Here is a 14,641-nt window from a genome sequence, read left to right on the forward strand (position 1 = left end):
TTCTGAATTTGCCATTAAGTAAATAATGAACTGACCTGTGCAAGTTATTTTTTTAACGTTTTACTTTTTTTAAAAAGCTTTTTAATGATTGTTATTTAGAATTTGATTCAAATTGTTTGGATACAATTTTATTTTTAACAAAATGAAGATGACAATGAATTACGCAAGATTCCTAAATAAGATAAGCCAAGCCAGGCAACCTTCACCTATTAGAGTCCTAAGTAAGTGATTAATAGACATTAATATTACAAATGTATAGTTCTTACAATTTTTTTCCTAACAATCCATCTGTGCATATGTGATGATAAACTGATAGATACATAATAGTTAAAAATAGACTGTGATCCTGTTTGTTACTATCCGTTCCAGACCATTTGGTTGTCCAATTTGGTAAAGCTTTAAACAATTTACTCTGAATTTGCTTATTTCCCTGCTACTCTACTATCAATATAACATATCCAGTTTTGCATGTGAAACAGCCCTACCCATTACATACTGTTTACCATTCATTTTGAGCTTGTATCCTGTGTAAAAAAATAAATATGATTATGCACAGTCATCGAAATTAGACTTTTGGATGAACAAGCCCGAATTCTTATACTTTTGCTTGGCATCAAATTTTTGAACAAGCCCTGCTATATAAAATGCAGAATTTGAGCAAGCCTCGAAGACATTTTACCAGTACAGGGCTTGCGGGCTTGTGCTAATTTCGACCACTGTATGCATACTGAATAATGCTAATTTTTTAGTTTCTGTGTACTGATATACTGCATACCAACCTCCAGAGTTTTCTGTAAAATTACACTTATTTGCATTGTATCAAAATCAGGGGGAGATCCAGGATTCCACGTTAGAGGGGTTGTAACTTTGAGGTGTAACCTTTTGAATTTTGCCTCTCCCTCGGAACCGAAATTTATTTGGTTTAAATTTTAACAACTTCTTATCCAAAATGGTGCTTTTTTTACTTATTTTCCTCATTGAAATAATGAAAAATTATCATTTTCAGCTGCCATTCTCCAGCAAAGCCCGCCCTCAATGATATCGATGGCTGGAGGGATGCCTAATGTGGGAACTTTTCCAATAGAATCTGCCTCTTTTAAGCTAGTGTGAGTTAATTCCATAGTTGCCAAGTTGCCAAGTTATTTTATACCTTGGCTTACTTATGATTAAGAATGAAGATTATGTCTTATATTAAGAAGATGTCACTATTTTCTTGAAAAAGAGTTTTAATAAGAAATGTGTACATATTTATTATATCAAATATTTCATTATGTTTACATTAAGAAGTATTCAAACTATTATGTTTGGTGAAAATGAATAAGTAAGTTTTAACCTACATTAACCCTCATAACCATTGTATTATTTTGATTGTCTTGGTTTAGGGATGGATCTTCTCTAGAAATGGACTCAAAATTGATGAAACAGGCACTTCAGTATTGTCCAACTCCAGGGTAAGTCTATTTGTTTTGTTCTTTAAAAATCAAGTTTCTTTAGAAGTAAAACAAATTGAGCACACTGAGTGTTGGTAAAAAAACAACTTTTGAGAGTGTATACAACTGCAAACTTGTCCCTGCCTATCACCAAAGAATGTGATGCATTAAATTGAGAAGTGTATACATTTTTTTAAGCAAGCTCTTTTTGGGGGGTACCATTTTCACAATACATTTCTGTTTTCAGTGTACATTAAATTATTATTTTCAGTGTACAATGATCATTTTCAGTGTACCAGATCTCATCAAATGGTTAAAAGGTCTACAAGAGAAACAACACAACATTGCAGACCAATTTAGTGCTGGACACACAGACTTGCTAGTCACAAATGGCAGTCAGGATGGTATATGTAAGGTACAAAATATATATTATTATTAAAAAGAAAGAAAGTCTGAGAATAGGACTTAAATGACTGTTCAAAATTGAATATTTTTCACATCTAAATTCCATACCTCTTACCATGAATTATCTTGATAAATCATTTATAGTCACAGTGCATTATCAGAATTTTAAGTTTACAGACTGTAAAAATGTTTTACATGCATGTAATTATCATGCTACATTTATATTCTATGAAAGTATGCAGCAACTATTCTATATATTTTAGGCATTTGAAGCTCTTGTATCCCCAGGAGATAATGTTCTCATAGAAACTCCATCATACCCTGGCACATTGGCAGTGGTGAGGCTCTTACATTATTAGATTACTTAAAATACAAAGAAAATATATGTCCTTAATAATGATTTTAGTACTTCACATACTTATAATATGCTAGACCAAGCTTATATTTGTGGCTATAAATCTTACTGACTAAGTTGCTCACATGCTGTTTTTATATGCCATAGATTTGCCTTTTCAGGAAAAATTTCCTCATGCATTATGAGTATATACCCATTATGGGAAAAATTGACGCTGATGTATTTGTTTACCTTTGTATAGGAGTTGAGAAAAAAGGTGTTGTTTTTTCAGGTTAAGCCAATGGATTGTAAACTGATTCCTGTCCAGTCGGATAGCTGTGGCCTTAATCCAAATGATCTCAGTAATATTATGTCCAAATGGAGTCCTTCAGATGCCCAGGATGATAAAAGTGACATTCCAAAAGTGTTGTATCTTATTCCTAATGGTGGAAACCCTACTGGTCATGGACTGACAATGGAAAGGAAGAAAGAGATTTACAGCCTCGCTCAGAAGTATAATCTCATTGTTTTGGAAGATGACCCATATTTTTATCTACAGTTTAGCAAGGTATTGAGTTGCTGTTGTTTTTATCTATACATTAACTCCCTTACAAAATGGTTACAAGTAAGTGAAGCTTAACCCTGCTTTAACTTCTGTTCGGATAAATCACAACACTATCCTTTATGCTAGTTATTGAAGTTCCCCTTGACAACATGATACAAAACAATTACGTCACCCACCTCATGATTAAAATTGAAAATTTATTCTGAAGTGCTCATGTATAATTTTAATAACTACGGTTATGAGTGCAGTAACTACAACTTATCATAATGGTGTTTCTCAAATAATTGTGCAAGTAATATTTTATTTTGTATTTCGTTTTTACCAGAGGTCTCAATGACTTCGACATAGCAAGTTTTGACTGTATGTTGATAAAAAAAATTTAAATCAACAAGTAGCTTTACTCATTTGCCATAAGTTTTGAGATGAGACTGTTCAGACAACAGAAATATTGAATCAGTATACAATACCGTTAGTTCATTGGCTGTATGACCAACATCATCGTCTTGTGACTCATGACCTTTTTTCACTTCAGCCTTATGTATCCAGCCTCTTATCGATGGATGTGGATGGCAGAGTTGTCAGATTTGATTCTTTCTCAAAACTAATCTCATCGGGGTAATACAGCAATTTTGTCTTTTTGATATTTGGCTCAGTAATATGCATGTTTATTTCAAGTGCAGATCTGTTTAATTAAAATCATGTTTATAACTTTGAAATAGTCTATTTAATGTTTTAATTGTGCAATAAAAGCTTTTCATTCACATGATGTTGCTTGGAATTCGTTGTAACACTTTGCAAAATGAACAAGTCCCATCACTCTGAATTTTTTGTAGTTATTGTAATTCATCCTTGTCTGCTGAGAAAAACAAGCAAAATAAATAGGCATGTTCATGTGTTGTGTTTTGTAGATAATAAAAGTGTTCATTTTACGAGCTGAAGTGCTCCAATAAATATGCCTCAGTATCAAAAAACCATTAAGGTACTTTAAAGCTACATGCAATCTGTACTTGTACTCTAGGATGCGTATTGGTACGGTGACCGGACCAAAGCCTGTCCTTGACAGGATCTCTCTACACATGCAGGCCTCAGTGATGCACGCCAGCTCACTATCTCAGGTAATGAATGCACATTTAATTTGCTGTTAAATTTAGAATTTAAGACACTGTAGATATTTATTTTCTGGTTCTTAGGGATTTTAACCTGATTTTCAAGATTTAAAAAGTAAACATACTATTTTCAGGTGGTATTGTGCAGAATACTAGAGCAGTGGGGCTATGAGGGTTTTGACCAACATGTGGATAAGGTTACAGACTTCTACAGGCAAAAAAAGGACCAGTGTATCAGAGCTGCAGATAAGCATCTTAAGGGTAAGTATGGCTGATATGAAGACAAGGGTATGAAATGATTATGCCTACCTTTGAAGAAGCTGGGGTAAATAGCTTTGCACATGTCGTTTGGTCGGTAGACCAAACCTTGTCCGTTTAAGAATGCTTTGGACTTGGGTCCTCAAACTTTGAAGGATGTCTTGTCATGACCAGCAGATGACACTTAGAGATTTTAAGGTCAGTAAGTCAAAGGTATTAAGGATTTTGATTACATGAACCTTGTCTGATTGGTCAGTTGGTCAAAGGTCACTGTCACAGTGACCTTGAACACGAACAGCTTGTCCTATTGGTAACTAGAGTATGCTTAGGCCTATGGGCCTTAAACTGGGTAGGGATGATGGTCATGACCAAAACTTAAGCCGTATTGATTTCATGGTCAGTTTGTCATAGGTCAAAGTCACAGTGATTTTGAACGTAAAGAAACATTTTCTGATCGATTTTAATTGAACATTTGGACCTACACACCTCAAACTTGTAGGGGAGGTTGTTAATGACTTGTTGGTCACTGATTTAGATCCCTTTTGATTTTAGATCAAGATATCAAAGGTCAAGGTCACAATATTCACCACAGTCATAATCATCTTTTAAAACATGTAGTTAAAAAAAATACAATGATTAATAGCAAAATGTTTTGCAATTAATAAACTATTGTTGTTATATCATCAGTTACCACTTTAAATGACCGCTATCTGTATAAGTTGCATTGTCCATATTCTTTACTTTGTATTATCAATCTAATTCACTCTTGTCAGGAGGGCGCATACATGTTTTCCTAGAATCTATAGCTCATCAACTCCTATTGCAACATTGAGAACTTGTTAATATCTTTACCTTCTACACTCAAAATTGTCAGGGGTGTTAGATACTCTTGAACTACTCCACTGACATTGAATGCAAAATGACTAATTGGATGTCATGATGGAGCAAATATGTTTTACAAACATCTCTTGTTCTAAAGGAAAGTGAAAATCTCCACAATCTCATGAATTACAGGATGGTACTCTGTTGAAATCTGATGACATCTATTACTGTACTGTAGGTATTGAAATGAGTTGTGATGTGGTATCAATTTGATTGAAAGCTTAAAACAATGGAAGTTTGATATCTTGTTTATATTGAAAAATGACAATACATGTATAGTTATTCAGATTTGAACACAGTAAATTTTTGATGTGTTGTAATGATGTTCAACATGTACTGGTATTAATCTTTTCTACTCCAAGGCCTAGCAGAGTGGTCGGAACCCTCAGGTGGCATGTTCTTGTGGTTGAAACTGTCAGTTCCTGACACGTACGAGCTCATAACGGTGAAAGCTAGAGAACGGGAGGTCCTCTTTGTGCCAGGGAGCGCATTTACCATGGACGACACCCATCCCAGTCAGCATGTGCGGGCCTCATATTCCACATGCTCTGAGGAACAGATGAACACGGTTAGTGGTTGAGTATAGGATTTTAGGCTCTCTAGTAGATAGTTTGTTTGGCAATAACAGAAAGTATCCTTTTCCAAGTTAAGATTCCCTATCTGCTGCGTTGCTAGTTATGTTCTCCCTGGAAAGATCTGTACCATGATGACCGAAGTGTGAGCTAATTAATACAGACCAAATCTTAAATTTTCTGAGAGGAAAGAAAAGTGTACATACAAGTCTATGTGAACAATCCAATTGTAAATACATGTATTGCCCTTCTTACATGTATTGCAATTATTTTTAATCAAAGGGAGTTCATTTGAATGTTATAAATGTTCACTCAATTAATGATATGATGTGATCATCTTTTTACTGACAAAAGTATCTGTGCTAATGTTTTGAAAAGCATAATGAAGAGTTCTTTAACCTTGTAGTCATTGAACTTAAACATTTGGATGAACAGGTCAAGGCTTACATTCGTGCTTGCCATCAAAATTTAAGACGCAGAATATGAGCAAGCACAGAAAGCATTTTACCAGTGACGGATTGGTGGTCTTGTCTTTTTGTGTAACTTTTTTGCCAAGTTTATGCATTGAGTTGTGCTTTATCATTACAATATATATATATATTGGAAAAAGCTGTCTTTATTAAATGTTATTTATTTCCAGGCATTTGAAAGACTGGCTGGGTTAATAAGAGAAGAACAGATGAAAGGCTCGTGAAATTGCATTGTTTATTGTTTTTGTTTGTGTATATAAAATTATTCTTAATCAGTTCAATGTGCTAATTATGTTTAAAAATGTGTTTTTGCGCAGTATTGAACAAAGTATTCTTTAGCTAAATTTATTTGATACATATTTTTTATACTAACTTATGTGTTAAGATTGTTATCAAAGACTTTTTGTATGAATTAAATTGTTATACAGTAACTCACTGTGATAAATATTAAATGAATTTGTTGTGCTATTTTCACTCTTAAATCAGTTTATATCTACAGTTATGATACATTACATGTCATGCCCCAACAAATAGAGGGTGGCGAACATACAGATTTGCCCTTGTTTGTCTGTTCTTCAGTCTGAACATCTGTCCATCACAAAATCTTGTGTTACACGTATCTCCAAAAGTACAATAGCTAGATTGATGTAACTGTACAGGAATATTAAGTATCATGTGAAGATGTTCACCTGGGGTCTTATATGTGACTGCAACCTATACTTACAGAGTTATGGCCTTGTAGTCGGTAGAGAATGCAATTTTGAGTTGATTGAGTCTCCAAAATTACATTTATATTCAGAAATATGAGACTTAAGGGCATTGTGGAACAGTAGTTTAGCATGTGGCCACACCCAATAAGTGCAGAGTAATGGCCCTTGCCTTATTAAATAAAGGCCATAGAGCAGGCAATTTTGCGTCAGGCGAATCTCCAAAAGTATTGGAGCCATAAAACTTTACAGCAATGTTAACCAAAAAGTGTTGTACAACTTGGTGGGGGGGACTTAAAAATGCATATATAGAATGGAATCTTGTGTCACCCCTATTTCAATAAGTGTAGGAGCCTGATTTATGAAACTAAATCATATGTTTACCAGCATGGGTAGTTGTGCATCAAGTTGTTTTTTTGTGACTGTCCCCTGCAGAGTTATTGCCCTTGACATAATATCAATCCGGCATGGAATATAGTGTTAAACTTATCTGGTTTATTCATAAACATAATCACAATGATGTTAGTCTGGCTGTGTTCTTGGGCACATGGGTTTAAACTTCATAACTTAACTCAAATTAATTGAAGATTACATATAGTTAAAGTATGTAGGTGTTTTTCAAGACTTAGTGATATGTCCTCACTCTTTGGTTGTGCAACTGGTAATTTTAATGCTCATTCAGAAAGTGGGGTTATCTGTGTTTTTATAGACAAACATGTAGTTTACTTAAAACATGTGATATTTAAAAAAGATATTTTGACAGTTTTATGGGTATATTTAAAGATTTTAAAGATCCTTTTAATCAGTACATGCATTGTATATTGTGAAGATTTAAAGACCTAGTCATTTTTGGAATAAACATGAATGTATCTATGTTTTTTAGTCAACAGCACTACAATGTATATGTACCATTGTCTTCCATTTGAGGCAACATTGACATTTGTTTTTTTGATACATCACCTATTGGTAAAATAAAGTGTACAAAAACCGTTCCCTGTAATTGGTGAATTCATTTGTCCAGATTTTGATTAAAATCGGAAGACTTCCTCTCTCATGGTCAACATGTATATTTTATTAACTATTTAAAAAGATACTGATACATTTATAAATGTATTACACACAAGTTGAATGACCCTATTATGATTAATCATAGATCGTTCTAACATAAAACTTTCATAAAATCACATTTCTGGTGTCGTCAGTTGACGATAAACGTCATGGCATGAACCTTAATGGTCTTTGTTGCACACGATGACCTTTATTCATTTACGTCGTTGATGCCCTTCATTTTAGTACCGACCTTATTACCTCGTTTTTTATTAGTGTTCTATTATATCATCACAATCAGTGTCTTTTCACCTCACTGCATGACGTCCGTACGCTCGTGTCGCTTCAAGCGGCTTCTGATTTTTTGAATCCACACGGACTATAAAAAGCACGTCGTCGGACATGTTTGAATGGATTAAAATATAAAGATAGGTTTCCCTCAAAATATTATCCTAGCGACTGTTGACCTGGCCCCAATTTCTCGAAACTTTTTATGCTTATCAGGATTAAGTAGCTTATTTCAATTAGCCAAAAACAAACTTAAATTAAATTTTGAGAAATGAAAAATGAATTATTATGATTAATCTAAAGATAATTCCTATCTAAAGTAAAAAAAAAACCTTAAAGAAGTAAATATTACACAAATGATTGAATTACAAAAATAGTGAGCTTAGCTTAATCCTGTGATAAGGGACTTAAGAAGTTTCGATAATTTGGGCCAGAGCTCATATTGAATTTATCAGCGATGAACCGGACTGATGAATTTAGTCATTATGTACGGCGTCAGCGTAGCGCTATTTTGGATGACGTCAGTGTTATTCGTGACGTCACATGGTTGCATGGTGGGGGGTGTTAGGTTCACCCCTTGTTCCCTTGGAATCTAGAATACCGCTTCATTTTAAACTGGAATCCAAAATATCATTTAAATAATATATCAATACTGCTTGGTTTTCGTATACTTTAATTGTATAGTGGCTTCTTGTATCATTTCATACGTACATACGTAAACCAGTTTATAACTTACCCGAAGCGTGACAGAAATTGACGTGAAGGCCCGGGGTGTTCCGGCGTAATTAAGACGATAAGTTATATGTTTCCTGATATTGAATGCCTTTGTTGATCAGCAAATAAATTTAATACTTATTGATATATAATATATTATATTATACAAATGATGAGCGAGCGAACCGAGTTGGATATTTTTAAGGCGAATATACTTTATGACATAAACTTTGTCATTTTGTGCCTATCACACGCTAAAATACTGTGCAAATTAAGTTTTTATTTTGCATTATAATTATCATTATTTTTATTATACTCTTCAATCAAAACTAAGCCATTTGTTCTCAGAATTGCACGGGCCTACATACCGTACCGGTACTTGAGTTGCACGTGCCTACATGTCGTATCGATACGAGAATTGCACGTGCCTGCATGCCGTACCGGTACGATAATTTGCACGTGCCAACATGCCGTATCTGAACGAGAATTGCACGAGCCTACATACCGTAACGGTACCGGTCAACAAGCAATACTCCAAAGGGCGATATCAGTAAAAGACTACTTTTAATTACATGTTATACGTTTTCTTTTCTGTTTAGAAACGCGTATAGTTAATTAAACGGTAAAATGGCATATTATTCAATACATGACATTGATTTGGTCACTTCTTTCCAAAATGTGCAAAGATTAATTTGTCAAATTTAAAGCCAGTAATGAAACGGTCCAATGAGCAGCCGGACAATTGAAATAACGGTCCTCGTGCAAAACGTGGTCATATTGGACAAATCAGGTTCAGTTACCGTAATTACATATCATGTATATACAAAAAAGGCCAGCGATTGGCTATAGTACACGGTGTTGTCATATTATTGAAAACATCTCATAAACAATGAAAAGAAAATTTGAAACTTGAGCGATACTTTGGAAAGAGTGATTAAAAACCTCAACATGGCGGAACGACGCTGTTCAGTGTCGCGTCAACCTTTTGACAGATTTATTCCGTTCCGACCAAACTTGGACGTAGACTCCTCATACGCGCGGATAATGTCGTCGGCACCGTCGGGATCCACTCCTCGTGCATCGTCGGTTGCAGATTGCAGCCAGTTTAAAACGCCGTTGTCCAAAGAGTACACGCGCCTGCTGTCGGAGTCAACGCCCATCGGCCGTGGAAGCATCCTACCCATCCGACGGCCACCGGCAACTAGTAAGTGTTACCACAATACCGATTTGGTATTTACTTGAAAAGTGATATTGTTTTTAATGTTTGTATCGACGGCCTGTATATGAGAGTTAGGACTCCCCCAGAATTTCCTGTACTACAAAGGAAAGTTAGAAACTTGCTCCGGTCTTCACAGTCTGTATGGTGTCACAGGCGTCCAATTTTCAATGTTGTCAAGAATAAAACATCAACCATATCTTTGCAATAAGCCCGGTGGACAAGAATATATGTGTACAAGATTTATCTGTTATTTAACTTTAATGAACGTAATTATATTCCTCAGGTCCGTTCAGCAAGCGTATGGACCACCTGTTCGGCGTAAGCCCTGTGGACGAGGGGTACGACTCCCCCGGCAAGGCGAACGTCCATCGCCGCATACCCGCCTCACCAGAGTGTATCATGGACATGCCCGGTCTCAGGGATGACTTCTGTATGTTCAGGATTTGGTTCTTAATAACATCTTTGTTGTATTCTCCAATTTATTATAGTTAGGTTTACTCGGGTAACTGTATAAGTAACAAGAAGTTTATTTCAAATAGTTGCGATACAGCATTTCCATTCCTCACATAAAATGGTTGCCTTGGCAGCGTTGACTTTGGCAAATACTTAATTTTAAAATATATCAAACGATTACGCATGCTCTTTTAACTTTTAAGCTTGCTCAGTTAATGTGCGAATCATACATAACAAATAAAAACGAGATATATGATCTTCTTTACGTTTGGCGTCATGCAGATGTATGTCATGTAGTTATTGACTGTAATATTTAACAACGTTTTTTACCAGACACGAACCTGCTGGACTGGAGCGTAGGGAACATGATCGCCGTCGCGTTACACCAGTCAACGTACGTATGGAACGCGGAGAGCAAGGAGTGCCAGCGCATCGAGATCTACGTGCCTGACGTCACTTCCGGTTACTACATATCCGCTCTCTCCTGGGACACCAAGGATGGAAACCTGGCCATTGCCGAGAACAAGGGCAGAATAAATGTTGGTCGCATTTGATTATAGCTGAGTTCTTTTTGTTTATCAAAATAATTTTGTGCCACTTGCAGGGCAATGATTTTATTACTATTTGTCTCCCCGAAAATGTCTTATAGATATAGAATCTTAATATTTTTTAAGTTGTACTTCCACGCTTCTTCCGAAGAACAATATTCAAAATTAAACTAGCTACTAAATTGAACAAATCTAATGTGACGCAATTCAATTTATATAATATATTATTTGATTAAGGTGTGTGACGTTGAAAAGATGGCTACGAGTCGGCAGTTTGACGCCTGGAGCGAGAAGTGTCCTGTCGGTGTGATTAGATGGACCGATTACGGGCTTATCAGGTAATAACGCCGTGCAACACACAAATATATGTAGACCCAAGATCGAAAAATAACATTAAAACATTTATTGTGTAATACATACTATGTGTGTATGTTCCATGCTACCATAGACCCTATGTTATTGATATTTGATATCAATTGCAAAACTGGTGGGGAAAACAACAACACAAATATACATTCTTGTAAACAAATATTAACCATTTCCGGTTATTTTTTTCATTTTCCAGTGGAAACAGAAAGGGAGCGATCACATTGCACGACATGCGGACCAAACATCCACACATGGTATGTCTCACGAACGGCTCCGCGCGGGAGGTTTGCGGCCTCGCGCTGTCTCACGGTACTTCCTGTCTGGCGTCTGGTGGTGACGACGGCGTGGTCAACCTTTGGGACATGCGCATGATGCAGAAAATCCGCTCCATTACGGCTCATACCGCGTGTGTTAAGGTGCGTATGTAAAGCTCCAGCAGAACTCGACACATCTTAGTGACACTCTTATTCAAAATAAATACAATTCATACACATGTATAAAAAGATTAACTATGGATTGTTGGTTCTTGCTATAAAGGGATGAACTTTCAACTGTAAAATGCATTGGTCACATTACATGCTGTAAACGATATATTGATATACTTTAGTAATTCTTTGCTGATACTCTTAAGCTTAGGGTACAATTTTACCATGAACATGGCTTGACGTCGGTGACGATGGCGTCCTTCTTGTTAACGGTGTTGTAGGTGGTCAGAACGTTGAATATTTTCAAGTATACGGATAAGATCAATATTGAATACTGGCCCAGGTCCAATTACTGTGGCTGAATATTAAGTTAAGCCTTGTGTCCTTATATATTAAATGAGCGTTGGTACCTGGTTGCTTGCGTGGGTCTATGTTTATTGTTTCACCATTGCCAGGCGCTGGCGTGGTGTCCATGGCGACAAGGTGTTCTGGCGACAGGAGGCGGCACGAGTGACGGCCACATACGGTTGTGGTACGCGCAGTCTGGGGACAAGCTTGGAGAGGCGTTTACTCGATCGCAGGTGAGATACGTCTTAATTTTGAAACTCTTGCTATGTTATATTAACTCTTTTCCCCTGTTTTGTAATTTCAATCGGTCTTGAGGTAACACAATATTTTGTATACCGATTTTGGTAAACCGTTTTAATGATATAGATACGGCCTAGAATTGTCTGAATAATTAAAATAAAGTTGCTTTAATCGGTTCTATGGTCTGCCACGCCAGGACACAGCGACCATTCTTCGCAGTAGGTAAAAATCGATTCCATCTCACTAAGTTCGAAATAATGTATTCATACAACGTCTATGTGATGTAGGTGTGCGGTCTGGTTTGGTCTGAGGAGTACAAGGAGCTTGTATCGGCTTTAGGGTCGGCCACGCCTGACAAAAATGATCTGATCTTGTGGAACATGAAGAACAGCGAGTTTGACCCAGTGGCCCGCCTGAGGCACCACATGGCGCGGCCCCTGCACGTGGCACTCAGTCCCGACCATACCACTATAGGTAATGTCTCGCTGTTTTATAAATAATGTATTGGATCATGTTGGTCGGCAAACATTTAATTCATACATTTGTATGGCACAACAATACGTTTTAGCTAAAAAAAATTGTATAATCCCTATCATGCTTGTTATATCTGCAGATTATGTTCCCAATATACAACAGCAACAACATATACATATAATCAAAAGCATGTTAGTACCAAGCTAAACACATTTGCTTTCGAAACGTGATTGCCTTTCACAGATTCATGACTCTTTCTAACGATGTATTTCAGCCACGGCAGGTGCGGATGAGTCCCTGTGTCTGTGGAACACATTCCCAAAGCGATGTAGCCAGCGTCTGTGGAGTCCTTGGGATCGCTCACCGCTCAACCCTAGCAGCTACATCCGGTAAACGGTTTGGACGGCCGGATATGGTGTAATATTGACAACGTGGTTGGTTCAACTGTTAGTACAAAGTGCATATTCGCCTGTCAGTGAACATTATACGCACAACATGGAAAACATTCCGTTCATTTAGTGCTATTGTCAGTTATCATTTGTTTACCACTTTGACCTGAAATTTAGGCACATAACTTTGAATTTATTGTATTTTATAAAATGTGACCAGTACATTGTTCAATTTTGACATGAAGACATTTTCATAATTTTCATGAGATATCTGTTAAAAAATTTCATGAGATATCTGTTAAAATGCAATTTTCAATTTCAGGATGTTTATAAACTTATAAACACACAGGTTTCTCTCGATTATACCCTACATACAATTTTGAGATTTTATATAGGGTAAAAAATTCGAGAAAAACCCCTGTGGCTATACATACATAATACTGATTATACATAACTTTGCCTATACACCATTTTGATATTATTTTATGTTAACTGTTGATACTTTACATGTGTTACATTTATGATTTAATTATTTTTCTTCTGTATCAGTTAAACTGACCAACGAAATAAAGTAATTTGTAAATAAATTCCTGTTTACTGTTTGATTCTGACATGCTTTTATTATCATGCGCCCTATACCTGAATGGTCCTGTTGTCAAAGCACTGCTGAAAAGGCTGGCCCCAGTTAATCAAAAGCATAACATGCTCAAGTAGCTCTTTTTCATTCAGCAAAATGCCTGATTTAATGGATAACAAGATATGGCCTGGACAAGAACCCACTTCTTAATAATATCAGGTCAAGGGGGAATAACTAAAGAAATATATTGGGCAGGATAATGTTTTTTGTGCACTGCATTGCATCTAATCGCCATTTATCTGTTTTTCAAGTTTCATTAAAATCCCTATAGGACTTTTGAAGTTGTGGCCCCGGAAAAGCACAGAAAATGAAAAACTGGTTAAGAGGAAGTCACTTAATAAATATGTATGATATGAGTATGATTCTTGAGCACTGCACTTCCTCTTATTGCCAACTATCTCTATACCAAGTTTCATTTCAATCCAATCAATAGTTTTAAAGTTTTCTCCTGAAAAGGGTGTGACAGAAGGACAGACAGACTGACAAAGTAGCGAGTACATGCTCCTCGCATATGGGGGTATAAACATTGGTTGATCTTGATCATCATCTTTTGAAGTTTACAAACTCTTAAGGATGTAAATATTATTCAAAGTATGTGGTTGTATAAGGGACTGGAGATGTTTCAAGAATTTGGGACCAGATGTCTGAGGTGTGCAAAACATGCAAGTAAATATTCTATGGCATTTCTGTCTATTTTTGGTGCCTCTGATATGTTAAGATTTCAGATTTAATTGGTTCTAGTTATAAATTAAGTCCATTAT

General features: G+C 36.1%; 2 protein-coding genes across 2 annotated transcripts; both read left to right on the plus strand.

Moving 5' to 3' along the window:
• The first annotated feature begins 1 nt into the window (after position 1).
• On the plus strand, positions 2-7,721 carry LOC128213011 (kynurenine/alpha-aminoadipate aminotransferase, mitochondrial-like). The gene is made up of 11 exons (XM_052918465.1): positions 2-221; positions 1,007-1,106; positions 1,383-1,451; positions 1,722-1,845; positions 2,099-2,173; positions 2,462-2,737; positions 3,267-3,349; positions 3,753-3,849; positions 3,975-4,101; positions 5,343-5,548; positions 6,193-7,721. Exons 1-11 carry the CDS (start codon positions 143-145, stop codon positions 6,244-6,246), a joined length of 1,290 nt encoding a protein of 429 aa, XP_052774425.1. The 5' UTR covers positions 2-142; the 3' UTR covers positions 6,247-7,721.
• Positions 7,722-9,726: 2,005 nt separating this feature from the next.
• LOC128215149 (cell division cycle protein 20 homolog) lies at positions 9,727-13,448 on the plus strand. The gene is made up of 8 exons (XM_052921868.1): positions 9,727-9,982; positions 10,281-10,427; positions 10,784-10,989; positions 11,236-11,336; positions 11,564-11,783; positions 12,248-12,373; positions 12,668-12,854; positions 13,129-13,448. Exons 1-8 carry the CDS (start codon positions 9,727-9,729, stop codon positions 13,245-13,247), a joined length of 1,362 nt encoding a protein of 453 aa, XP_052777828.1. The 3' UTR covers positions 13,248-13,448.
• Positions 13,449-14,641: the final 1,193 nt, after the last annotated feature.

This window comes from Mya arenaria, chromosome 13, assembly GCF_026914265.1.
Source record: "Mya arenaria isolate MELC-2E11 chromosome 13, ASM2691426v1".
Taxonomy (NCBI): Eukaryota; Metazoa; Mollusca; class Bivalvia; order Myida; family Myidae; genus Mya; species Mya arenaria.